The sequence below is a fragment of the Podarcis vaucheri genome (genome assembly GCF_965113315.1).
Source record: "Podarcis vaucheri genome assembly, chromosome: 13".
NCBI lineage: Eukaryota > Metazoa > Chordata > Lepidosauria > Squamata > Lacertidae > Podarcis > Podarcis vaucheri.
The window spans coordinates 7,398,972-7,425,934 of record NC_138751.1 but is presented as its reverse complement, the minus strand read 5'-3'; the positions used below and the strand labels follow the sequence as shown (position 1 = coordinate 7,425,934).

The window sequence follows — 26,963 nt, the reverse complement described above, 5'->3', positions numbered from 1 at the left end:
GACCAGTGGTGTGACTCTAGCGCAAGGCAGCTTTCTATTCTCCTATAATTCCAAGGCACCAAAGTCAAGTTTCCTTCCCTGCCCTCAGAGGAGCCCCAAGTCATCCCCTGCTTCCTGCAACTGGAGACCAAGAGTGAAAAACTCGACCCTGGAGGGCCTCTGAACATGTGCAGAGTTCTCTCCCTTCGCCTGCGAGTTGCCACAAAAAATCTCTCTGTGTGTTCCAAGCTACAAGGGTGTGACTGCAAGGGGAAGTATCGTTCCTTTCAGAGACTGATCTCTTTCACGGGCCTAAAACTAGGTGATGCCTGGCTCAAACTTGCCCGACTTTTCATGCCCTATCTCACGTCTTTCTCTCAGTTTTGTGGGCTGGCCTGCCCCATTCTGCCCACCGACCCTGCGGACAACTATGGCGTTCACAACGCTATTTCCCAGAAGCCTCTGCGGCCTTGCAAGGCGCTGCAGGGCAAAACCCTCGGACCTCATTGCGGCGTGATTGTTTTGAGACCGAGCCCTGTGGAGAAGGAGGAATATTCTGAATTATCTTTCCCCAAGGGACAACTTATGCGGCTTTCCCAATATGGTTGGACTCCGAAATCCAGCCGTCCCCAGCCAGCAGGCCAATCAATGGTGGGGGATTGTGGAAGCTGAAGCCCAGGAGGGGGTCCGCGTCAGGAAATGGCTTGAACTTTGGGACTTTTGCATTTTAAAAAAAGGGCTCTGGCGCGGAGCTACAGTCCTTTTGCGTACAACCTAGAGGGTCTCCCTGTTCCCCCACCAGCAACCCTTGCTCTAAGAAGCGGCGGTTTCCTCCCAAGTATTTTAAAAGGGTGTCAGAAAGAAGACGGAGAGTATGCCGTATCTGCTGAGGGCGAGGATAAGAAGAAACAATTTTAAATTACAGGAAGGCACATTTAAGATCTGAGAGATCTGAGGGCTGGGGAGAGGCAGGATGGAAAAGCCCCCCTTTCTAATTTCAAAAGCAGATCAGCGTGGAGCAACCGACTTGGGGAGGGCAGGCGGGGAGAGATAGGATTTTCACCGTTGCAGGTTTCTCAAGAAGCCAGCAAGGCACAAAAGCTCAGGTCTAAGCTTCTAGTCAGCACCGCATTTTCCCAGAGCAACTTGCCCTGTCCCACAACAATGACATCTCCTCCCTTCGCTTTTCCCTCAGTGTTACCGATTCAGCCCAAAAGTTGCCTGAGCACCAGCCTCAGGTATCCATTTACAAAAAGTAGGACTTGATTCCTTTCCTATCCCCTTCCAAATTTCCCGTTGTCTGTAATTTGAATGAAAAGACCCGGCTCTCTTCACTCCTTTGCCCTGCATTAGTTGCATTCACACATGCAGGCACCTATCCTGCCTATCAGGCACCTAGCTCAGTCGGCAGAGCATGAGACTCATAATCTCAGGGTTGTGGATTCGAGTCCCGTGTCAGGCAAAAGATTCCTGCCTCACAGAGGGTTGGACTAGATGACCCTCGCGCCCCTTTCTTCCTATTCCACAATTCTATGATTATATCACACAAATAACTCGAGAGGGTCTCAGAGGATCTGCCGTTGCACGTGAAAAGACACACTGATTCCACTTTTTGTTCCCTGAGCCTGGCTATAACAAACCCAGAGTAATGACCATTCGCAGGTTGTTACCACGGGTCAGGATTAGCTCCAGCAAAACACACATTTCAAGGACATCTGGGGGGGGGTGTGGTAGCAGCACCCATTTCCCACCGGAAAAAGGTGGCTAATGAAATAAACATGCTAGGAAGCTGCAGGAGTTTTGTTTCCTACTTTTTACATTTCCCCAGGCAAGCATCTTAAGACAGATGTCCGAAAGCAACCCCAAGCTGCATTAAAAAATAATAATAAAAACCCGTTAGCTTACAAGTGGGTCAAGTCAAATACATCTAAACTCCCTCCACGGGAGCCAAAAGCTGACCGGCCAACCACAAATCTGGGCAGTCAAACAGGCGCAGAGGCAGACCGTTGTAAAGTTTCCGTTTCATAAATTTTGGAAGGCTTCCCAAGATGTGTGCGATGTCCAGAGGCAGGCTCAGATATTTTGCCACCTGAGGCAAAACAGCTAAGCTGCTTCTCTCCCGCCCAGGCCTGGCAAGATTCAGGCCGGCAGATCCAAAATGGCGCTTAGTTCCTGCCGCCGAGCCGCTAAAATTATACCGCTGAGGGGTACATTTGGGACGGAAATTGCCCCAAAAAGACAAGCCCTCAAATTGTGTCCGGGTTCTGCCGCCTGAGGCGATGACTTTTGATCTGGCCCAGCCCAGGACAAACAGAAAGAAAACACAGAAATCGCTCTCTGGTATTCCTTTAGCAACACAACCCTCTTCTCGTTTGCACAACTGGGGTGGTTCAAACAACAGTATTCTTCACATACACCCCCCAAAAAACCCCCTTATTTTCAACATGCTTTTATATGAAGTGGCAGCTGTTATCTGTGTCAATGATTGAAGAAAGGGATGACAGAATAGTCAATACAGAATAAATATTAGCGATTTTGCGTATGAGAATATATTTGAGGAAGCTGCCTTCTACCGAATGAAACTTATTTGTCCACTTTATCATGTTTAGCCTCCTCTGACTGGCCACGATCCACCATCTTGTTATTATTAAATTTATTATGATTATGTAACTGGAGACATCAGGGATCGAACCTTGGACTTTCTCCATGCGAAGCGAATGCTCTGCCAGTGAGCTACGGATCCCCATTTTGCGGGGTTAAAGGAAGGCACTCGCATGCTCAAATGTGCTAGGAGGTTTGAACTTCTGTGGGTTCAATAGCTGGTTGTGGCTAATGATGGTTGAAGGGAAAGGCACTCTGCCAATGCTCAGAGCACACGCTGCCTTTTTATTATTTCCCCGCGTCCCAAGGCTAGATCCCAGCACTCCAAAATATCTCAAGCATTAAGACCAGGTAATAATTCAAAATTTTGTTTGTTTAACAAGGGTGCTGACAGCACCTTTTAGTCCTGGAATCTGTCACTTGCAAATTTTGTGAATGTGGCCCAGAAAGCAGCAAACAGGCAATTATGATGTTTCTTGTGATCAAATGTACATTCTTGTTTTCGCTTAACTTACTACAGATCTGGGAAGTGTTAAGACACCGGCTTGTTTTTGTTTTTAAAAAGGAGACAACACGGAAATGTGGATTCTAATAGGCACCAGGGAGTGTGATTATGGGATCAGGGGGTGGTACTTATTCCGGATTAATTAATCCAGATTGAAAGACTGATCAATCTGATATACACCCTCATCTCCGTTAAGTGATTTTGAGCCTGCGCACCCACAGATAGTGTTAAACCTGCCTCCCTCTCCTTCAGAGAGTTGCCAACTGCTTCTCTGTTCCCCAGATGCTGTGTTTTTGACATTAGCCCATTGCTCAGATCCATAGCCCGCTAAAAAGCCTTTTTTCTGGCTTGGAGATCAGGAGATGAGCAAAGCTTTACGCTGCCTAATTTCTCCTCAGATCAGACTGCCGTTAAAAGCCCAAGGGGCAAGAGCGGTATGATAAAGGTGGCAACTTTTCTAGGACATAAGGAAAGATGAGCCTAAAAGACTAGGTCCCTGTTCATTCATGCCCCACTGATTTAAAAGTGCTTGCATTTCTTTTTATGCAAAAAGCAAAAAAAGGGGGGGGGCAGAGACATATATAAGTATCTCACTTATTACTTTGCCGTTTAAATGCCAATTTCCAGTAGCCTCTGTAACTGTAAATCTTGTATCCCAGATTTCCTAGATGCCATTAAAATAAATCAGGGGCTCCGAATGAGGCCCTAAGCTGGGACCAACCCTGGTTGTGTTTGTTTTAATTCCCTGCTGCTTCCTCCTGAAAGTGATGCCCTCCTCCCCAGCCCTCTCCACCCCATCCCTTCCTTCATTTATTCCTTCTCCCCCTCCAGGCAGGCTCTGTCTCTTTCCTCCCTCTCCCCTCCCCTACTGCCCAAATCTAAGCGGATTTTTTAGGATTAGTTATTCCCAGACCCTGGGAGAATAAACCCAGCAAATCTTATTTCGCCTCGTCAGAAAATTGACTCCAAGAGAAAGCGGGGTGGGGGGGTGGGGATAATGCAGCCCTTAGTTGTGGGGAGAGAAATATAATGAGGAGGGGGCATGATGGACCTGCGGTGGGGTGGGGGGGCAGATTCCCCCTGAAACTAGAAGTCCAAAAAGATATTGGGTGGGTTTTGGGGTTGTTGTTTTTTTGAGAAGCCACAAGCGAATTTGGTTAGAGTCATACTGGGTGTAGATAATGTTGGGGGTGGCTGGGCCTCTGAAGTGCAGTTGGACAGGGTGGTCTTCTGGGGGACCCTTGCACAGTGGCGTAGCGTGGGGGGTGCAGGGGGGGCCGGCCGCACCAGGCGCAACATCTGGAGGTTAGGGTTAGGGGGCATAAATCCACAGGTTAGGGGGCGCAAATTACTTGCCTTGCCCCGGGTGCTGACAACCCACGCTACGCCACTGCCCTTGCACCCCAGTTTTATGATTCAGTGTGTTCCCAAAAATGAAAAACATTTCAGTAGGTAGAGTGGGGGCAGAGTTAGGTCCGAAATAGAGACCTTGAACTACTGATCAAAGCTGGGATTTATTTATTTATTTGCGGTTTGGGGGGGGGGAGAGGGAATCGGGTCTGAAATTGCATCTGAGGAGCAATAATCGAAAGAGGTTTGGCCAGAACACCAGGGGCTTGGCGTGCGAGGAAGAGGTCAAGGGCCCTGGGGAGTGAGCATGGCGACAGGTAATCCAGGAAGGAATAGCATTCATTTAAAGATCAGGGGGCAGCTTTCAGGGGCTGTGGGTCAGGAGGACCAAGGTGCATTGAGGAATGCAGAGGATTATTTGGGGGGGGGATAATGGGCTGAGACGGGAGACTGAGGGCAGAGCCACCCCAAATCTATAGCCACCCCATAGCCCTTGTGGGGTACCTACGGCACTTGAAGAGGGGGTGAGCTGATGCTGATGTATAAATCTGGGGAGGGGGGCTGTCATAAAATGCCTTGAAGGGGGTCTCTCCAGATCTGGGGGGGGGGGCTGTGGTGTGGGGGCTGTGGGGCAGGTTTCAGCAGTCCTCACCATAGCCCTCCCTCTCCTGGGAATCCTTGTGGGGCGGGAGGCTGAGGTGGTGGGGGTCCTGATTTATCTCCATCTCCCCCCCTCCCTCGGTCATGCCAGCAGGTGTGTCCCCCCTCTCTTTTTCCAGCCTCCCAATGCCCCCCGCAATCCTTTCCCCCGCGCTGCAGTCTTAAGACTCCCGGGGTAGATTTACAACCCAGGGCTGCGTGAGTGAAATTCCTAATGAGGCGCCTCGGAATCGCGGAATGAGACAGGCAGAAAGAAAGAAAGAGGGGAAGAGAAAACGGGGTGGGGGTGGGGGGAGAGAGAGAGAGAGAGAGAAGGAGGGAGAGAAAGGCGAGAGAGCGTCTGTTTGGGGAAAGGGGGGGGGTCCCTCGCCGTCCCAGCCTCCCCTCCCAGACGGGAATCCCGCCAGCCACAACATTTGTCACAATCAATACGGAATTCTCTCCGGAACGAAGGAACGAAAAAGCCCGGCGGACGGATGAGTGCGGGCGCCGCTGGCTCCCCATCGCTTTCCCCCCTCCTCGCTCCCGTCACGTCCCTAATCAAACTTTGATCCCCGACTCCCCCCGGGAATAGGAGGGGGGGAACACACATACACAGCTGGGGCTGGAAAGAGGGAATGAGAAAGTGGGAGGGACGGAGAAGTGCAGGATGGAACCGCCCCCCCCACCCCGAATAGAATTCTACATATTTTGCCTTTTTATCAATTAGTGATTCCCACGCTCCTCCCATGCCCCGGAGCCAGGTCTAGAAACAGCCCCTTCCCCAAATATTATTATTATTAATAATAATATAACATGGTTGGGGGAAAGAATGGATAAGATGGGGGGAACTGAGCTCTTGTAGGGAAGTGGGGTGGGTTGTGGGGTTCGCCCGCACTCCGTCCCCCCCACGCCACCCCCACATTTTGCCACCCCCCTCTTCTTGTGGGTACCCTCTGGGGGCTCCACCCCTCTATCCTTCTTCTCCGTCTGCCTTCCCCCCACCCCAAAAGTGAAGGGAACCTACCTGAGTCGCTGGGAGTCCGGGAAAAGGGGTTAAGGAAGGAGGGAACGAGACAGAGATGTAGAAGGAAGGGGGGAAGAGAGGGAGAGAGAGAAAGAGGAGGGAGGTAGAAGAGAAGAGAGAAAGAGAGAGAGAGAAGCAAAGGGCGAGAAGGAAGACGGGAGCGCAGCAGGACCAGCGACAGAGAGATGCAGGGATGCTCCTTCTGCAGAGATGCTCGTCTGATCCTCCCCCCCTCCCTCGTCTTTCTCAGCTACTACTCACGCTCCCCCCTCCCGCCAGGGTGGTCTGAGCAGAGGGAGAGAAATAATGGAGAGGAAGAGATAAAAGCCCCCCCCCCGAAAAAAACAACTGAAAAGCGCGACCCCCCTCTGCCTGGCACTGCGACAATGTCTGCCCCCAAACCCTGACCCACAGAAACCCCCGACAGCCGTGTCACTGTCCCAGTCCTGGACCCCTAGAAGCCTTCGACTAGGACTCCCCCACCCCAATTTTCTGAACTCTCTTGAACCCCCACCCCAATAGAGTAGTCCCTCCTAGTCTAAAAGGTGTCTCTCTCCCCCCCCCACAAGAATTGGGGGTCCTCAGTCCTCACTTGAAGACCCCTCCTCAGAATTGCTGGTATCCTTCCACTCTACTTACCCTCCCCCCCGAAAAAAATCTCCTTTTCTGTCCCGGCACAAATCTAATTATTTATTTCATTCCCCCACTGGCTACTTGTCAAATCTTGCTACCCTCCACCCCACTCTTAAACTCTGCTGCCCCCCAATTGACTCTCAGAACCCCCCCCAAAAAAGAGCCCCACAAAGAGAGTGCCTGGTCCATAGTTTATATCCAACCTTCAACTTTGCCCCCCACCCCAATATCTCACTCTACAGGACTAGGTTCACCTCTACTTCTGACCCATGGAGACCACTAATCCCCACATCAATTAACCTAACCTTAGTCCAGACCCATCATTTGGGACTTAATCCAGCATTCTTTACAAGACATTTTTCAATTCTGCCCTAAATCTGCCCCCAACGCCTGCTGAGGCACCCCACAACCAGCATCTATAGGCCAGCTCTGCTCAAAACCAGCTCAAAATCCCATGCCACACAAACCCCATTTCTGACATACTGAGGGGCCAGCCTCCAAATATAATGTTCCCCAGACTTGACACCACAGACCTCCAACGTGTGCTTCTCTTGAGCCGGGCTCAGCCCCGGAATCGGTTTCCAACGTCCAGGAAAATGGGAACAAGCTGGACAAGAGTGCCTCTGAGCATGTGCAGAGTGTGTTCGGCTTTCCTCACTAGGTAACTACCCCCAGACATAACATGTGGAGAGGTAAGCGGAGAGGGGGCTTCCGTGGCAAGACGGAAGACCCCCTCCCCAAGTGGCCTTCAGCCCCAGCACCTCTCCATTTGGAGATCAATCGAATAGAGGACAAAGTGGCTTGAACCCGAGCCCTGCACCCAAGTCTTTAGCTCTGCCTCCCAGCTCTTCCCCCAGCCTCTTCCCTCAGCCAGAATACCCCACCTGCTGCGTGCGAACCCCCCCACCCCACCCGAAATGAATTGTTTGGCTGAAATTGCATTTTAATGAGCTCTTGAATATTTTAAGGGACTGGGAGAGGTGAGGGAGGCAGAATTTGGCCTATTTGGGAGGGAGCGAGAGCCAAGGAAAAATGGCGGGGAGTTGGGAAGGGGGTGGGCACCTGTGATGCTTGTGAACACCCCACCCGACCCCCACCCTCTCTCGCTGCCAGGATCTTGGGAAGCGGGGCTCCCAGAAACCTCCCCACCCCACATTTCTCCCCCCACCTCCTCAACCCATTCTCTTGTTCCCTGAATTATTCACGAGAAGGAAACTTTGTGAATTCCTAATGAGGGCTCATTTTAAAAAATTGATAGTGGGGCTTGCGCTCCCGCGGACTGCCAGGCAGAACGAAAGAGGGGGGTCCCTTGCCACCGCCCCCCCTTGCCCAAATCCAGAAGAGGGGGAATCAGAGAACGGGATCGGTGTGGGAATGTTGCAGGTCAACCATCAACACAGCTCAGAAGAAGGAATGAGGGAATTGGGGGCCCCCCAACAAAAGTGGGGGAGAAGGGAGACTGGGGGTGTGCAGGATGGTTGAGGTAGAAGATTGGGCTATGTGTGGGTCAGGATTGGGGTTTGTGGTGCAGAGATGGGGCTTGAGAGATGTCATTGGGATCTGGGGGGCTTGAACTTTGGGGTGCTGCGTGGCCCAGGCCTGAAAGGCATCAGGTGATTTGGGGGGCCCACAATGGCAGGGAGTGGGGTGGGGGCTGGGGGGCTCTGCGAGTCACGCTCGTGGAGGCCCAGCGAGGCTGCTGGCGTATTCATTATTGGTCTGCTTTTAACGATCGATTGAGGTTTAATTAACTGGCTGCGATTATTTGAGGGAATTTAAATAGCGTAATTAACCCGGCGGGGGAAACTGGGCTCTCTGCTGTTGAGGAAGGCTGAGGAAGAGGCTTATGGACGGGGGCGGTGTGGACTGAGGGATGGGGGGAAAGGGGGGCAAACCCCAAATATTTGGAGAGGGCAAATCCATTTGGGATTTGTGTGTTCAGAGCTGAATCAACCCATTTCCTGCCAGTGTTGCAGTCTGGGGAAAATGGGGGTCATTTCGGTTCCTTCCTCACCACGGTTTTTTGTGGGGGTCTTGTGGTCAAGCTCTACTTCCCCATAAGTGGACTTAGAGGAAGGGCATGTGTGCGAGAGAGAGAGATTAAGTATATTAAGCAAAAGCCCTAAAGTTTAAAAAATGGAGAAATTTAAAAACCATTGTCAGCACACCAGGCTGGTGCTAAAAGCCATCACCCCCCAGAAGTGTGGGGCTGGTGAGCGACTTATATGGAGTGTCGGGGACAAGGTCAGAGTAGAAAGGCGATTTTGGGTGTGAATCTTTCCAGGGGTGTTTAGGTGATGAGGGTGGATCATGGTAAGAGGTCAGTGTCTATAGGTTAGGCCGAAGCCAGAGAAGGTCAAAGGGCAGTTTTGGTAGATATGACTAGACCAGTCTCCCATATAAAGGGGGCCATGGGTGGGGCAGGGGATCTAGGCTTTGGCATAGGCTGGCAACTGGGCAAGGGGTCAAGGAAAGGGTGGACATGCAGGTCCTTGGAAGTGGCCACAGGGTCAGGAGTCAAAGATCTGGCCGAGATGCAAGACGGGGATTTTTTGGGCAGAGCCAATCCTGGCTTCCTCTGAGCCGAGAGCCGCCTCGCAACGCACAACAGCACAACCAGAGAAAGAGGTGAAGGAGAAAGGCGATAGCAGAGGAGAGATAAAAATAGACCCGCGAGGAGAAAGAGGACCCGGGGGAATCGCGTGGGAAAAGAGGAATCTTCCCCCCCACATCCATCGCGGGCTGTCACTCAACGCCTAACCGTCCCCACAACCCTCCGCTGAGGCAGGATCATGAAGGAGTCTCTCTCCGCCTCCGCTTGCCCCATAGCAAAGCCCTGACCCCCAACCCTGGCTAGAGCAGCTATCACATCCAATCCCCGTGGCCTCGCAGTTGCCTCCCAAGGACTTAGAGGACTCAGAAAGTGGACAGGCCCCACTCAGCACAAGTTTCCGCTGTGTGGAGAATAGCAGAAAAACAAAAGCAGAAACAAATAGGCAGCCCAGCCCGAGCTGAAGTGTTGTATAAGCTGTTTTTTAACAAGACGTTTATTGATTTGTAATAGTATTTTTATACCGTTAGTTTGCTTTATGGAGGTGTTTTTTTATAGTTACAAGGCTCCTGGGACAGAGGAGAAAATGCAGGCTAAAAATATCTGAATTTGCCACCCTAAAACTCTTAAACCTTTGCTCAGATCTGCTCCTGCATTCCTTCCTTTCATCGGTTTTTTTTTTGTCTCCTCAACTCATTAACTCTGCCACCAGGAGGACTAGAACCTTATGTAAAACAAAAGCTATGGTTCCCATGGCTGGATTCTGCTTCTCGTACCAATTTCGGCGCTTGCGTTTTGCAGAAGGCCAAGCAATCCACACAGGCCTGTGGGCAAGCTATGAACTAAAATAAATAAATAAATGAGGGGGTATATAATGGATAACAAGGAGAGACTACCATGATCACTTCTGGCCCTATCGAAATATATGGTTGTGGCTGCCAGCATCAATGAATTTAAAGACAAGGTGGGGTCAGTTTGTGACCTGTTAACATCAATATGCCATTAGAACCTCCATGTTCAGGTGCAACATATCTGTGAATATAATCTACTGTGGATAAACAGCAGGAAGTGAGCTCTCCGAGTGCAGATTTCTCTCGCTTGAAGTGCAGAGTGTTTGAGGACCGGGACATTCGCAGGGAAACCAAAATGCTTGTTTACAAAGCTATTGTACTACCAACCTTACTATATGCTTGTGAAACGTGGATCACTTATAAACGCCATCTCCAGTTCCTCGAAAGATTCCTTCAACTGTGTTTCCGAAAAATTTTACACATCACTTGGGAAGACAGGCGAACTAATATCAGTGTAGTGGAAGAAGCAAAGATCACCAGTGTTGAAGCAATGATTCTTCAACATCAACTTCGTCGGACTGGTCATGTTGTGCGGTTGTCTTTCAAAGCAGCTACTCTATTCCGAACTTAAAAATGGAAAGTAATGCTGATGGTCAACAAAAGAGGTTTAAGGACTTTCAAGGCAAATCTTAAAAAATGTAGTATAAACACTGACAACTGGGAAACACTGGCCTGTGAGCGCTCCAGTTGGAGAACAGCCTTTTCCAAAGGTGTCATGGGCTTTGTAGAAGCTCGAACTCAGGACACAAGTCTATGGACGTGCTAGGAGGAAGGCACGCTTAGCAAATCCACACCGTGATCAACTCCTGCCCGGAAACTAATGTCCCCACTGTGGAAGGATGTGTGGATCCAGAATTGGTCTCCACAACCACTTGCGGACTCACTGTTAAAACCGTGGTTATGGAAGACAATCTTACTCGGCTACGAGTGATCGCCAAAGAAGAAGTCCATAGACCACCACTGGCAGAGGATAGGGGAAATTCTGCATTGGCGGGCTTTTCTGTGACAAAATTGGTGCTTTTAATTCGATCTCTTACGCTCATTGTGTGTCTTGGGGGCTTCAGCAGTGGGGCTGGCTGGCAGAGAGGCAGAAAATAAAGGCTATCTCAACCGCAGTAGCATACATACACGAGGGACGGCAGAAATCTTCAAAGCTCCTCCGCAGCCCATAAGTTGACTGAGCACCCCCCTGTGCGCTCTTAAGGGAGAATTTGCAGGGGACCCACTGCGACCGGCACCTAGGGGAAACAGCAGAGGGTCCCCGGGTGGGGATTAGCTCCTTCTCCAGCTAGGCCTCTCTTCGCCGGCCACCCCCACCCCCAAATCCCGTTAGGTGATGTAATCCTCCCAAGCTTGAGCCGCAGTTAGGAGGATCGAAAGAGGAAATCTGGTGGATCAAGCAATCTGCTATGGAGAACGAGGCAGAAGCGGTGGCCGTGTGGGTGTGGGAATGTGTGCAAAGCTTTAATCATCTGCAAGATCTAAAGCCCTCGTCTCTCTACCCACCCGGTTTCCACACACACACACATTCGCCTGCCCCACAGGCACACACACGCACAGCTGCTCAACTGCGCCCAACTTTCCACTGAGACAGGACTGCTGCTAGTCACCTGGCAGAGAAGCACGTAGAAAGGGCACCACCTACCTGTAAGCCGTCCGCCGCCCCCCCACCTTGTCATGAAGTCTGAGTTTTGGCGCACATCGCCACAAGCGGAGCACACACTCACCTGCTGCAAACAGGTGGAGGAAATGGGGGAGAGAGGGGAGAATAGGCTCAGCCGGGTACAGTGGTACCTCGGGTTACATACGCTTCAGGTTACAGACTCCGCTAACCCAGAAATAGTACCTCGGGTTAAGAACTTTACCTCAGGATGAGAACAGAAATCGTGCGGCGGCGGCAGGAGGCCCTGTTAGCTAAAGTGGTACCTCGGGTTAAGAACGTATTCAGGTGAAGAACAAGTTAAGTTCTTAACCCGAGGTACCACTGTACATAGGAAGCTGCTTTGTGCCACTCTTAAATCTCAGGGTCGCGGGTTTGAGCCCCATGTTGGGCAAAAGATTCCTGATTGCAGGGGGTTGGTCTGGATGACTGTCAGGGTCCCTTCCAGCTCTATAATTCTTTGAGCCTACCATTCATACAGCACACTTGCCACCCATTCATTTCCAGGCCCAATTCAAGACCCCCCAATACCTGAAAGACCACCTCCTTCCCTACCCCCACAGGGCAGTGGGGGCCCTGTTGTTTCGCCATGCCCAGCAGCTCAGGGGGGGGGGCATCCTGGGAGAGGCTATTCTCTGCAGCAGCCCCTAAGCTGTGGAACCCCCTCCCCACAGGACGCTGTGAAGATGCATCTCTATTCTGTATTTGCACCCTTGAGGTGTACACTTTTAGGATCCGGCGTCTGTGATTGCTAAGTTTTAAACTGTCTGCAATATTGTGTTTTGATTGTTCCAACCCACCCAGGGACCTTAGAGCGATGGACAGGCTCTTCAGGGTTTTAGAGAAGACATTCCCAGCCCTACCCGAAGATGCCACCAGGGACTGTAACCAGAAGCATTCTGCACTCAGACCAGATGTCCTACTGCTGCGGGATGTATGGCCCTTTGACTGCATTCTGGGAGCATCTTCCGCAGCATCCCTGGAGGTGCACCAAAATGTGAAAGGGAAAATTCTATTCTGCCACGTATGATGTAGCCAAGATTCCTGCCTTGCAGAGAGTTCGGCTAGATGACCCTCGGAGCCCCTTGCGATTCTACAATTCTGGTTCAAGTAGGGATGAAAAAGGCAGAGGGGCGGCTAAACGAAAGGAACCGCCGCAGAAAGCCTTTTAAAACTTCACAGTGTTTCTTCCAGGCATAGAAACTCACCTCTGGTTTTTGTACTGCCGGAAGCGCAGCTCATTTTCAGAGGGTTCTTGCATTCTCCTTTCCCCCCATCTAAGTAATTAGCTGTGGAACACTGGTGCCACCTTTCAGCCAGGAAGGGAATTGCATTCCTAATAAATGCTTTTTAGGCCTTTATATCCCAGACCAGGGATAGGCAACCTAAGGTCCATGGGCCACAAGCAGCCCAGGGGGGTAAACCGGCCCCCGAGACGCCCCCGAACTGAGCCACCCACTCAGCGAGTACTGCCTGCTGCACTAAACTGGCGCAGCGCGGCACATGGACTCACTTCCACGGTGCTGGAAATCGCGTCTGCGCAGATGCAGACACCGGAAATTGCGGGCGCACGTGCAATCTGGCCCATGAAGGGATCTCTGCTGGAGTGAACCGGCCCAGGCGAGGTAAACCTTGCCGACCCCTCCCCCACAGACAAATTCATAGAACTGTAGTTGAGGGTAATCTAGTCCAAAACAGTATGGAGGAGCTTCAGATACCCAACTCGGGCTTATGAAGCTCACGAGATAAATTTTGGATTAGTCTCTTTCAAGTCTAACTTGCCTCAGTGTTGATTTGAGAAAAAATGAGGAGCAGAGACGTCCAGGACTGTGCAATTCTTCAGAAAGGTAAAAAATGCAAATATCTAGCAAAGTTCTCCACGAGGCAGATGGGAACCATTGCAAAACTACTTTTCATAACGTAAGGCTTCTGGGATAGTTCATCTTTCACAATACGTATCATCCCATTTCTGGAACTTGTTTTTAAACTCAGTTCCGAGAGAGGAGCAAAAAGACGGCCGGCCAAAATGGGGTCAGGCTAGATGCCCCCTGTAGTCCCTTCCCATGCTACATATGGGAGTTCTAGCCACTGACTTTTGCCTCCCATTTTTGCACTCTACTAAGGTCTCTCTTGTTGGAGCTTTACGTACCCAAACACCAAAATGTGGACCACGGACAGCTGGTTAACGCAACTTGAAATGTGAAGTTTTATTGTATTTGCATGCATTGTGTAAGCTTAAGGGGAACTTGCTTCCCCTAAGATTTTGTGAGGCACTTCCAAAATCAATCCAAGCTAGCAAAGAACTTGGGTTCTCATCTTGGGGTTTCTTTTTGGGTGGATCCAGGTGTCCCCTGACTGCTTGCGGTCCCTTCTTGGGCCTTGCTCAAGCTGTTCGGAGACCAGCAAGGCTTCTTGACAGTTCAAAGGCACCAGTGAAGCCCGTCTGGGTACTGGGAGGAGTGGTGGCGCCTCTGCCTTCTGTTCTCAGCCACCATCTGCTGCCTAACGGCTGCGCAGGCGGAAGACATGTGGCCCCAGGAGGGAGCAGTGTAGTCCCAGGAGGGGAAAAAAGATGTTTGACCCCCGTTTCTGAAATTCCCCTTTCCGATTTTAGCACAAGAGGCTGGAATCGCCAAGCTCTGTTGGTGTGCTGCTAGCAAGATCCTGGTGTGTGTGTGTTTTGCACAGGTGCATCAGCAGCTAAGAAGCACTCCGCACTGAACAGGTTCTGGAACTCGACTCCCCAACCCGACAAGAAAGACGCACAGCGGGTATAAAACTAACGCCATCTCTTTATTATGTTCTCTTTTCCTGTATTCATCAGAATAAAAAAAAAAAGATTTTCCCAAAATAAAATACAAATGAACAGGGAGGGAACTGGCCCCGGGAGAAGAGGGGAGCGGGAGGGCTGGGGATAAAAACCGCCCCACTTTCCGAAGAGGAAGGCCCCTCCTGCCTGCCGCAGCCATGACATCCGCCGAGCACGCCCTTCCCTCCTCGCAAGAGCTGCTGGAAAAGGGGGAGCCCAATCCCTGGCTGTCCCAGTCCTCTCCCAAAAAACCAGGGCTAGATTTGGGGTAGGGGGTGGGGGAAGGAAGTGCCGCCACCGCTCCCCCTCCCTCCCCGCGGAAGGTCAAAGTAAAGAAGTTGGAATAGGTCAGCGGCGCCCCCCCCTGTCCTGTACAGGCGTGCTGCGACTCCGGCTCCGACTATGGCGGGCCTTCGCCTCGCGCCGCTCGCGGTCCCGGCCACTCCGCTCGCCCCCCCTGCTGGCCCCGCCTCCTGTGGCGTTGGGGCGCTCCCGTTCGCGCTCCCGGCTGTGCTCCCGCCTCTTCTCCCGCTCGGCTTGGCGGCTGCGCTCCCTCTGGCGGGCCTCCTCCGCCTCCTGCTCCTTGCGCCGCCGCTCTCGCTCCCGGGCCCTGGCCGCCCGCTCGGCCTGCTTCTGAACATACTAAGGGGGAGACAATGGGCGAGAAAAGGGAGGTTGGAAATAGCCCCACGGACCAGGAGGGCAGAGCCCCCGTGTACCCGGGCAGAATCCATTTAATAATGTGGTTTATCGACAAGTCGTAAGCAGAAGTTGGGCAAAAAAGCAAAGGATGCATAAAACATCAGCTTGGCCTGCGTCCCGGGAATCTCTTCCCCTTTAGAAATAAGTTTCTAGTCCTCAGGGAAATAGAGAAGGTGGAAATGTATGCACCCTCCCGCTGTCCATTTGACCCAGCGTCCCAAAGGATCTGAGCGCGAGGGCAGATTTTGACCAACGTTCTGGATTCCTTGGCTTATTCACCCTTAATAATATACAAGGATAACCCGACAGGGGAAGCCAGCCCATCTCCCTGCCAGCCCAGACAGCACCAAATGATATTACTGTCTTTCCCGAGCGCTCCTAAAGGACAAGTGTCTCTTACCTGGGTGTCTGTCAAAGGAAGCCAGTAAATGCAGGGGGCTGCCTTGGTTTTGCGGAAAAGGTCGTCCAGCAGTTTAGCGGGGGGTTCTTCCTGGGCCTTTTCTGTTGGCAGAGAGAGAGGAGGAAGCAGAGACCTCAGAGGGGCGAATGCAGCCTCACACTTTTATTCTTACAGTTGTTGTTATTGATCAAATACTTTGCATGCCTTCTTCCCTCGGCTTCCTAAAGTCCTCGGGCCCAACCAGATGCTCTCAGCCACTCAAAATGGTGACTGCCGAAAGGTGAGGCGGAGATTTCAAAAATTCACACGGCACTAACGGTCACACTCATTGTCAGCCTGATAATGCCAGAGGGAAGGCTGAATCACAGCATCGTGGAAGGGACTGCGTTCTGCCTTGGATCCACACAGCCCTGGATCCATCACGGAAGGAAGAATTTTCACACACACACACACGGCCCATATACCGTATTTTTCGCTCTATAACACGCACCCGACCATAACACGCACGTAGTTTTTAGAGGAGGAAAATCCGTAGGCATGCCACCCGTAGGCATTCCCTCCATAACACGCACAGACATTTCCCCTTACTTTCTAGGAGGAAAAAAGTGAGTGTTATGGTGCAAAAAATACGGTAACTCACCCTTCTTCTCGGCTTTCTTCTCCTTAGACTTGGGGCGCTCCTTGCGGCGTCTCTCCCGGGATCGGGACCGAGAGCGGGGCCCCTCGCGCACCTTGTCCCGGTCCCACTCCCGCTCGGCCCTCGTCCTCTCCCGGCGCTCCATCTCTCTCTCCCTCTCGGCCCACTGCTCCCGGACTGCCGCCTCCCGCTCTCGTGCCTCCGAGCGCCGCGACATCTCGCGCTCCCCCCGCATGCCCAGGCCCACCCCGGGGAGAGCGAGAGCCTCGTCCGCCTTGGCTTCTGCGGGACGCTCGGCCAGCAGACCCCGGTGGAAATCCAGCTGGGGAGAAGGAGGAGGAGAAGGAGGAAGATCAGACACACATGGCGGCTTTCCTTAAAACGCCCAGCCCTCTGGCCATTCAAGAAGCATTTCCCAACTTATTCCATTGCATTTCACCTAGCAATTTTGTGTCAGAAAATTCGAGACAGGCCAGAGAAAGGACTTCTTTAGTCAGTGCACAGGAATTTGATCCATGGGATGGCCACAGATCTGGGTGACTTTCAGAGAGAATGGAGACAAATTTGTGGAGGGTAAGGCCAGCAGCAGAGGATATTCACCCACTGTCAGAGGCATTATACTGGGGAACGTAAACGGAAGGGCTGTTGCACTTAGGTTCCCATTGGGGCAGCTGGTTGGCCACTTTGACAACAGGACAATGGACTATATGGGCCTATAGGCAGATCCAGCAACCAGGCACGTCAGATGGGCCATGGAGGCTCCTTGTGAGCCAAAAGGCAAGATACAAATGAAAATAGAAAGATAAACTGCCCCTACAGAGCAGTCTTGCTCTGAGAAATGCACCCACCGGGCCAGGCAATGTCCGCCTAGCAAATTGCAGGCCTTCACCCTCAATTTCCACTCCACGTCAACAGGCCTATTATCCCTGGGCAGACTTAAACCCTCCATACATTGGCCCCGTCATCTAAAACCCCCACTGGCCGCCACCACAACCTCCAACATCAATGAGTTTCACAGGAAAATGTCTTGAAGCAAGACATTCATTTCTGTTTCGTCCAGTCTGAATTCTCCACCAGGTTTTTTAGGAGTTCTGTTTTGGTTCAGTTTTCTCTCCACGAGAAGCCCCGACCTCTTAAGATGCTAAACTCCTCCTGCGTTCTACTTTTAGGAGCCTTCGCCTTTCCAGACCCTGCTGGACCACAAGTCCAAACAGTGCTGACCACTGGGCAAGGAAGCCAGACATCCGTCCGCCCCGCTTCAAAACGGATATTGCAAAATTGGAAAAGATTTGGAGAAGGGCAAGCAAAACAATCGAGGGGGTGAAGAAAGTTCACAGCATTTAGGGGTTTGGTGGTTTAAAGAAAAGACGAGGACGAAGCAATATGATAGAAGAGTATAAAATGATGTGTGGTGTAGAGAAAGGGGATAGAGAAAAGTTTTCCCCTTTCTCTCATAACACTAGAAGTCATGGGCTTCCAATGAAGCTGAAGAGTTCAGAAGAAAGTACTTCTTCCTGAAATGAACTGTGGCGCTTGCATCCCCAGGAGACAGTGATGGGCACCAACTTGGATGCGCTTCACAAGAGAATGGGTCACATTCATGGCGGAAAAGGCTATTAGTGGCTACTTGCCGTGATGGCTCTGTCCTGCCCCCTGCAGTTGGGTTGTGAATACCAGTTGCTGGAAACCACAGGAGGTGGAGAGCGCTGCCGTGCTCAGGTCCTGCTCCTGGGCTTCCCAGACGGCATCTGGTCGGCCAAAGCAAGACCAGGTTGCTGAATCGAAAGCCACTGGCCTGATCCAGCAATGCGCTTGTCTGGACGGCCCCAAGTGCCCCGTCCCAGCACAGTACCTCTCAGAAGGGGAGGTAAACTGAAAGACTTTTTTAAAAAATGGGGCTCCTTCTCCCCATCTTCCCAGTTTACTGCATGCAGCCTCTCCTGAGACATCGAGGGGACGGAGAGCAGCAAATCCCACCCTCTATTCTGCCTTATCTCTCACAGTTCATACCTCATCTTGCTCTGCAAAGTCTGCTGATAAAAATTTGGGATTTGATTGTGGCCACTTGACGCCGTGGAGGGCGTTGCGAGTTGCTACCGCTTCTTCCACTGTTGAATACTGAAAAGAAAAAGGGAGGTGAAAAGGTAGGAAGATTTTTTTTTTTTTTTTAAAAGGCCACGTATGGTTTCCTTTCATGCTTTAGAACAGGGGATTGTCACTAAGTGAGCACAAGTCCAAATAAAATGTTCATCGACGAGGTTCACAGGTGGCTTTTGCATTACACTCCAGTCTTGCATATGGCTCTCTCTCAAATTTATGTTTTAGTTCTTCAAAAAGCAAGTCTTTCACCTTCAAGGCTGCTACTACCCTTTCCTGGAGAAAGAGTGAACAGGATTTCCCTGATGGGAAAAGGTGCTCTAATCCTGGCTTTATTCAGTGTACAAAACTTATACACCGCTTGCTTGCTTGATGAAGTTATCAGTGAGAAAAACCAACAATTAAAGACATTCAAAATGACAAGGAACTGAACTTCGTTGAAAACAGTCTGGGGGGGGGGGCAGAACCTCTAGGAGCAGGAGTGGGGAAATGCAGGCCTGAGGTCCAAATGCAGCCCTCCATAATAGATCTCTGCCTGGCCCTCAGAACTCTCCCCAAGCCATACCCCACAGCCGGCCTCACTTAGCCCCTCCAATAGTGCTTTGCCTGGCTGGAATGTGTCACAAATGCCTCCTGCTTGCCTGGATGGAAGACAGAGAGGGGCCTGCAAGTGCGTGGAGAGGCAAGCCCACTGTAAGGTAAAGGGACCCCTGACCATTAGGTCCAGTCGTGGCCGACTCTGGGGTTGCGCCGCTCATCTCGCTTTATTGGCCGAGGGAGCCGGCGTACATCTTCCGGGTCATGTGGCCAGCATGACTAAGCCGCTTCTGGCGAACCAGAGCAGCGCATGGAAACGCCGTTTACCTTCCTGCAAGAGTGGTACCTATTTATCTACTTGCAGTTGACGTGCTTTCAAATTCCTAGGTTGGCAGGAGCAGGGACCAAGCAACAGGAGCTCACCCCATCACGGGGATTCGAACTGCCGACCTTCTGATCGGCAAGCTCTAGGCTCTGTGGTTTAACCCACAGTGCCACCGTGTATACAGCCCACTGTATAAAGGACAAAGATGACCTTGGTTGCCTTGCCCACCTTTGCCCCAGGAAGGCTCCCCAGAAGGGAATGTGGCCCTTGGCTCTGTCGCAAACGTTTCCGGGCATCCGCCAATCCGTTGCAGGGCACTTGCGTTCGAAACAAGGATTTGCTCCTCCGAGCTGGGGGAGCAGGGCGGAAAACTCACCGTGACGTAGCAGTGGGACTTGATCTTGTCGATCCAGAAGGCTTCCTCCACGAGGGTGCCTGTCCGGCCCAGCAGCTCCTTCAGCTGCCCGAGAGTGAAGGGTCTCACCTGCGCAAAAGGACGCCACCGGGGTGTTAAGGCAGGTCTGGCTTCTTATCAGTGGCAGCTGGAGGGGCGCCCTCCCCTCCCCACCCCGGTCACATACTCACCAGGTTGCAGATGTGGACAATGCTGCTGACCTTGCCGCGGGGCGGAGAGGGGACCTGGGCTGTGCGGACAGGGTCGTCGATGGTGATGGAGACGCCGGAGCGCTGCTGGCTGATGGAGCGCCGCGTCAGAGTGTCACTCAGCGTAACTAAGGGGCGGGACGAAGGGAAGTTGGGGCTCAAGAAGCAGGAACTCAACTTTCCAGCCCCCACTTGCCATTCCACCCCCGCAGCTTCCCCTTGTCCCTCGCCCCGCACCTTTCTTCACTTCGTGCTCCACCGGTGGTGGCAGCACGACTGCCTCTACAGCGACGGCGGGAGGCGCCTCAGGCGGCTCTTCCTCGTGCGCCTTCTCCTCCTCTTCCTCCTCCTCTCCCTGGCCGTTCTCTTGGCCTTCAGCCGGCACCACCTGGGGGAGAGAGAAAAAACAAGTTGTCTTTTTCAGGAGCGAGAGACAAGAGAGGGCTTCCACCAGAAGCAGCAGCGGCGCCTGAATGTGCCCAATGGGGTTGCCAGAAAAACATGTGGACGGAAATGGATCTATCGAAAGAGAGACTCTGTTGGTTATCTCTGTATACCTCTCTTTGGTTTAGCTTTTCCCGGGTAGTGCTTACTTGCTTATACTATGAAAAATATGAATTACAGCATTTAAAAAAGCACTGATGTGAAGCACAAAAAAAAAAAAAAATGAATGGAAGAAAGAAGAAAAACCCAGTTGTCTTAAAAATACAGTGGTACCTCTGGTTAAGAACTTAATTCGTTCTGGAGGTCCGTTCTTAACATGAAACTGTTCTTAACTTGAGATACCACTTTAGCTAATGGGGCTTCCCGCCGCATTTCTGTTCTCATCCTGAAGCAAAGTTCTTAACCGGAGGTACTATTTCTGGGTTAGCGGAGTCTGTAACCTGAAGAGTATGTAACCTGAGGTACCACTGTATGCATTTTCAAGGGGACTTTGCTCTACCCCTTGTGCCAATTAGGCAAGCACCTCAGCTGCTCCCTTCAGCAGACAAGACAATGTGGAGGTTGCCTGGCCTATGGTGGCCTGGAGGGGGAGGCCCCAGAGCTTTCCCTTGCAGTTCCACTCAGAAGACGCCCCGCCCCACATTCCCGCAGCTGCTTCTGAGCCAAAACGCCCACCCAGAGCCCACCGGTGAGGGACAAACCTGCGTGACGGTGCGGCAGATCTTGAGGGCTTTCTCGTGGGGGGGCTCCTCCGGGTGCCGCTCGGCCTCATCTTCGGAGATGCGCGAGTCGTCGGCGTGCAGGTCCACCACTGCCTCCTGCCCTCCCGTCGGGGGCTTGATCTCAGGGATCAGGCTCTGTTGGGGGGGGGGGAGGACCAAGGGAGAGGGGTGCGTCAGGCCAGGATTTAAGAAGCTGCACCGAACCTAAATAGGACCGCCGTGAGCCCAGGGTACCTTGAGGGACTCGGTGGTGATGCTGATGGAAGGTTTCTTCTGCGTGGCGGCCGTGCTGGCCCCCCAGCGCCGCTTCCGGCCTCCTGGCTGGCTTCCCTCGGTGTCACTGTTTGTCGCTGCCGCTGTGCCCTTGGCCACTGATGACGCTGAAATCAAGAGGGCAGACCCAACGCTAAGACCCCTCCCCTCACAGGGACGCAGCCTGCCCTGTTTTTCGGTGAAATGGTACCTCGGAGGCAGAGAGGGTGCCTCCCTCCCCTGCCGCCCTCAGGTTCATCTCTCAAGACAGCTACAAGGACTAATGTGTAGTCTCGAATGCTTCTGTAAATCCAGGCGGGCTTGGGCAGGAATGCACTCTGCACATGCTCGGCGTTAGGGAAGATATGGCCAGCTCCCCTCCCTTCATTCCAAAGTCCGGCTTAAGCCACGCAGTGATGACAGGGGAGGGGAAGGATAAGGAGCTTTGTAAATGTTTCAAGCCCTGTAAAATTTACTTTAACAAGAGTGACCAGCCAACCGATCCTTAATATCGCAATAAAAAGAGATCTGCTTTCTTGAGTTCCAAGGGAGGCAGACTTCCCCAAGAATCGCTCATACTCAGCCCAATTTGTGGCCATCTACCATGAGGGCTAGAAGCTTGGATTTTCTCTTTTGAAAGTGGGAGAAAAATAGGCTGGGGGGGGGGAGAGAAAGGCACGCCGACACGTTTCTTCCTAAACAGCATGGGAAAATTCCCTCTGGCCTCACTAAGACAAAGAACCTGGATAAAGGCCGACCTGCTGTGCCCGAATTACGCCTCTCCAGATTTTCTCCTGGCTAAACCCATCCACTCTGACCCCAGAAAAGGCAGCAAGGGAGATCCCAGGATAACTCCCACCCTTCTCCAACATGTCCGGATGCCCCGTGTGGTCGCTGGACCAGGGCTCCTTTACTTACAGACAACAGATATCTTCCTCTTGAAGGCCTTGGGCTGAGTTGAACCCTGCAGAGGAAAAGGGAAGAGGGGAATGGAAAGAGAGAGAGAGAGAGAAAAGGGAGGAAGGGGAAGGAGAGAGAGAGAGAGAGAGAGAAAAAGCCCCGCATAGAGGGGGTAGTCAGGTCAGCGTCAGGGGTTTGGAAAGTGGCCGCCACACCTGGGGGAGGGGGGGGAGAGACGAGGGCATAAGTAATGAAACAGGGGCCCAGATGAGGAGTTGGGGAGCTGGGCAAGGGTCCTCTGCTGATTCAGGAATAAAGTCGAGACGGAAGAACCCCTACACCTCACTCTGCCCCCCTTGGTGGCTGTATGGCAAGCGCAGACTGTTCGTGGGAAACATCCTGTCCCTGCCAAAGGGATGCAGATTACGAACCAGGAGCTCTTTTGCCTCTCAGAAGTTTATTTGGACTCAAAACGTGTTATTTGGACTCAACACGTTTTGAGTCCTCACGAGCACAAGAGGAGCAACACAACGCTCCTACATGAGCCTACTCTGACTCTCACAATTGACACTGGAGGCCCCGCTCTCTGTCCTAGAATCACAGAAGGAACCCTGAGCGTCATCCAGTCCAACCCCCTGCAATGCCGGAAGCTCAGCTAATGTAAGTTAGTCTCGATGGGTGGGTACGAGAGACAGGACTTCTTGGTGACAGCACCAGAACTTCAGCTTTCTAGCTTTGTTCTGAAGATGCAATATGACTTTTATAAATTTGGTCTGGTCTGCTATTTCAATATCTTAGAAGTGTAAGATTGGTGTTATTTTACTGCTGCTTTTTTGTTGTTTTAATGTAGTGGGTTGGCTACCTGGCTATCTATATGATTTTTTTCTGACATTATGTAAGTTTTAATTGAAAAACAGGTAGATAGTACTAAATAACTGTAGCATTGAGACAACATACACTCTAATCCAAGGCCTAAGGATTCTATTACAATGGTACCTCGGGTTACGTACTTAATCCATTCCAGAGGTCCGTTCTTACACCAAAGCTTTCTTGAACGGAGGTGCACACTTTCCCTAATGAGGGCTCCCACCGCTGTGTTCAGCTTCCGTGGCAAAGTGTGCTAACCGGAACACTTGCTTCCGGTTTTGCAGAGGTCGTTGTCCGCAGAGTTCGTTAACAGGACTGTTCTTAGACCGAGGTACCACTGTACTAGAACACAGGTACAAAGAATCCCTAACTCTTAGGACAAATCTGGATGGGATATAATTACTTTAATTTTGAATGGTTCAGATAGCGGAAGCTGCTTTTGCATCAACACACGATAGCTACTGAACAAGGCTTGGCAACCTTTATTATTTTGCTTTTAAAACCTTCTGGTGAGAAAATGTGCAAGCTCACAAGTTAACACAAAACTCTTCAGCTTTCCATCCTGCCCAATGAAGGGCCTACTGTACTTGAGAGCTTGCCAAATTTTCCCACATGCAGAATACTACAACCCAAAGGGCTGTTAACTCTTTTCTAGGCTACAGTGAGAATTTAAGGCAGGCTTGTGATTAGCTGATCACCGCCTTGCAGAGAAAGGGATGGCTCTTCTCGCCTTTTCTTAAGCCAGTTGTGCCACATTAATGGGCAATGCAGGGAATATATGCAGAAGCAGATCCTAAAAAAGGATCAACTTCAATGGGCATTATTTCTGCAAGGCGAAATGGGCAGCCCAAGTTAAGTCCAGGATAAGAGAGGCTTCCACTGCTGCTGCTGCTTTTGAACAGAGGACATTCCAGGTGTCGGCAATGAATTTTAGCCACCACAGTACCTGCAATGCTCCTAGTCCTCATGGAGTCCATTTGGCTCAGGAACAGCAGTGACACCAAGGTTGTTGGGCCCAACGTGTATTTAGGTTCTCAGAGGCAACAGGCAATTATTCAGAGACTGACCATCTGCCAAGAACATGGAACTATGTCTCAACACTTTAGTTGGGATTCCTGAATTGTAGGGGGCTGGACTAGATGGCCCCTGGGGGTCCCTTCCAACTCTTATGATTCTGCATTGTTTCTCACACTGATTCTCTTTGTTAAAGAAGAGGCCTTTCCAAAGTTCCACCGCTTGGCTTTCTAGGGGTTGGGGTGGGGAAATGGCCTCCCTGTCTCTGGTCAACAGCACTGAGCTGGGAAGAGGAGGATTCTCATCCTCTCCCACAATTCTGCTCCCCTTACGGCCTGCATTGTATGCAAGGGAGTCTGGAAGCCACCAAAATGCCTCCCTTGGCTTCCCTGCAGCTCAGCAGCCGAGCGCCCAGACGACAGCAAGGCCAGGCCTGGCCCTCCCACTTAACCACAGCCACTGGCACAGGCAGGAACCGCATCAATCGTGCGCACTCCATGAGAGGAGAGCTTCACATCTCATGGGGGTGACCTGGGACCAAGCCGCAGGGAACCTTTGTGGAAGCTCACACGTGACTTTAGCCCCATGTTAATTAACTGGGCTTCAGCAGGGATAAAGGAGGCACTGATGCCAATTAAGGAATATCGTTAAATCCTGGTGCAGAAGCAGCGATAGGGGAACCTGGGAGCTTCCAGCTGTCCAGAGATTCGAGCTCCCATCAGCCTCAGCCACCCCATGGCCAATAGCCAGGGCTGATGGGAGTTGTAGTCCAGTAGACCCTCGAGCTCCTTATCTCAGGTGAGCAGAAACTGCCAGCTTGCTAGCATCTCCTTTCTACGTCCACTTTATTCCTCAAGCAGCAGGTTCCCAAGGAAATGGAGGGAGCAGGTGGTTGGGAGTCAAGTACCACCCTGTTGATAGCGTACCCCACAGTCTGAGCAAGGATGGGGGCTGGACCAAACCAGGTTGATGCAGGAACTAGCCTCAGTTTCCCAGAGATCCCCTGCTCCCTCATCGTTAAAAAAATAAATAAATGCAGGGGAGGGAACCCTCCATTTAAACTGGAACATGACCCACCCGCCTACCCCGGGGGAAAGTTGCAAGTGATACTTTTTTTTCCTTTAAAAATTAATTAAACAAAAAAAATTAAACCAAACAATAAAATCAACGAAATTAGGACAAGTGCTCCAGGTACCCTCTCACACCTGGGGCAGGGTCTTCTGTTCAGCCAATCGCACCTCAGTGTGTGCGCTGTATCTAGGCAACGGCTGGTCCAATCGGAACGAGCCCTCCCTGGCCTGAAAGGTGCGTGCTTGGTTGGGTTGGGTGACAAGAGAGGTGGTGGTTGGTTGGTGGTAGGTAGGAACCTAGCGCTTGATTGGTAGGTGGTCGGAGCCAAGTGTCCCAGAGGAGAGAGGGCGAGACAGAAGCGCCTCCCCCACTGGCAAGGTGCGGTGGGGGGGAGGGTTAAGGCATCAGTTCTTGGCAGGCAGAGACTGGGCCAATGGAGAGCTGAGCACCACCGGCGGTGCATGGCAGCAAGAGTCCCGTGACGGGCGAGGGGCTCTGCGGCACCGGGCGGAAAGCGTCAGCAAGCGTAACGGAGGACGGAATTCGTGACGGGGCAACCGTCCAGACCACGTGCGGAAAGAGGACGGCTGACACCGACAGTCCTTTTCCGGAAGAGGCGCCCATGTGGCAGGCAGCAGGGCGACTCGACGGCAGCAAATGCCAAGTCCTTGACGGGGAAGACCTCCAGAGAACCCTACGTAAACCAAGTCCTCTTAGGCAACTCTTGGCAACTCCAGAGAACTCTGTGGAGGTGGAAGTCCTTGAGGCATGGCGGAGAAAACGAGGCCTTGCGCGAGGAAAAACCCGTGCCGAGCAACGAGAGCTGTGGAAACTGGTTAGCTCTGCACACCAGCGAGATTGGAAGGGGAGGCCACCTTCAAATTTCGGGGAAAGCCTCTCAAGATGCTGAGTCCCAGATTCAACAGAGGAGCTGCCGGACTGCTACAGCTTCTCAGGAGCTGAGTATCATCGGGCCGGGGCCTTCCCGCAGATGGCCAAGCGTGACGGAGAACTTGCTGGGAGTCTCTGAAAGCGGACTTTTGCTCCCGAGGTGATGAAGGAAGCTCTCTCGAGGGGAGGCCCCTGAAACTCAGGATAACCATTTCGTCGGCAGTGAAGACTTCAAAAGAACGTCTGGTTTTCAGAGGCAGACAATTCTACCGCAGAATAAACGGAGTCCTTAAAGGCAACCTCATACGAAGCAGAAGCACCTTGAGCGGTGGAAGGAGGTGTAGACATTTCCAACGGGCAGCAAAAGACACCGAACAGCACCAGGCGGGCAACATGAGACTGAGTGCCCAGCAAAGTCCTGACATTCCTGGAACCTTTTTGCTGAGACTGTCGACCAGGCAGGATTCCAACAGCAGCGCTCTTTAAGATTTTGGAGATTGACTATATATCAGCCGAAGGCAGAACGGGTCCCAAGGACAAGATCGCGCTCTCTCTGACGGACAGGAGAAGAGGCCCACGGAATCAGGAAGAGCCACAGTGCATGTGGGGCTCCCAGACGAGAAGCTCTGTTGTTACGGAGCCAGAGGGCTTTCCACAAAGTGGAGAGCGGTGGCGGAAGCGGTCCCAGGAGAGGCCTAGTATGTTGTGGCCCCTCCAAATCTCTCATCCACCTCCACGGGTACCTGTCTGTGCGGCCTGCTCAAGTACGTCTGTGCTCTCTCTCTCCGGTTCTCTCTCTCTCACTCTCTCTTTCGCACTCCCGGTGGATTGGAGCCTCTTTAAAACGGGGATCAGAACAAACGAGTCCAGAGGAGAATGTCAACGGGGTTGTGGGG

General features: G+C 52.0%; 2 protein-coding genes and 1 long non-coding RNA gene across 5 annotated transcripts in view; all 3 read right to left on the bottom strand.

The window, feature by feature from the left end:
* The window catches only part of CDH24 (cadherin 24), a 33,233-nt gene extending 26,885 nt beyond the window's left edge, over positions 1 to 6,348 (bottom strand). Inside the window, exon 1 of one of the 2 annotated variants that reach the window (XM_082195888.1) lies at positions 6,102 to 6,348. The gene's annotated coding sequence lies outside the window, so the exon portion shown is untranslated. Of the gene's footprint in view, positions 1 to 481; positions 1,381 to 6,101 lie in introns of those variants that run through there. The other variant, XM_082195890.1, reaches the window with a different exon arrangement.
* Positions 6,349 to 14,570: 8,222 nt separating this feature from the next.
* ACIN1 (apoptotic chromatin condensation inducer 1) overlaps positions 14,571 to 26,963 on the bottom strand; it is a 36,302-nt gene continuing 23,909 nt past the window's right edge. For both annotated transcript variants that reach the window (XM_082196154.1, XM_082196155.1), the window contains exons 9-18: positions 22,243 to 22,288; positions 21,307 to 21,452; positions 21,052 to 21,207; positions 20,144 to 20,294; positions 19,889 to 20,034; positions 19,680 to 19,787; positions 18,355 to 18,462; positions 16,348 to 16,666; positions 15,708 to 15,808; positions 14,571 to 15,247 (exon numbers count right to left, since the gene is read on the bottom strand). In XM_082196154.1, the coding sequence (XP_082052280.1) occupies positions 14,954 to 15,247; positions 15,708 to 15,808; positions 16,348 to 16,666; positions 18,355 to 18,462; positions 19,680 to 19,787; positions 19,889 to 20,034; positions 20,144 to 20,294; positions 21,052 to 21,207; positions 21,307 to 21,452; positions 22,243 to 22,288 (1,575 nt within the window). In that variant the 3' untranslated portion in view covers positions 14,571 to 14,953. The remainder of the gene's footprint in view (positions 15,248 to 15,707; positions 15,809 to 16,347; positions 16,667 to 18,354; positions 18,463 to 19,679; positions 19,788 to 19,888; positions 20,035 to 20,143; positions 20,295 to 21,051; positions 21,208 to 21,306; positions 21,453 to 22,242; positions 22,289 to 26,963) is intronic.
* Positions 22,530 to 25,304, bottom strand: LOC309517107. Its single transcript, XR_014213154.1, has 2 exons — positions 24,473 to 25,304; positions 22,530 to 24,440 (listed from the first exon to the last, which is right to left on the bottom strand). It is a non-coding gene; the product is annotated as an uncharacterized lncRNA (long non-coding RNA).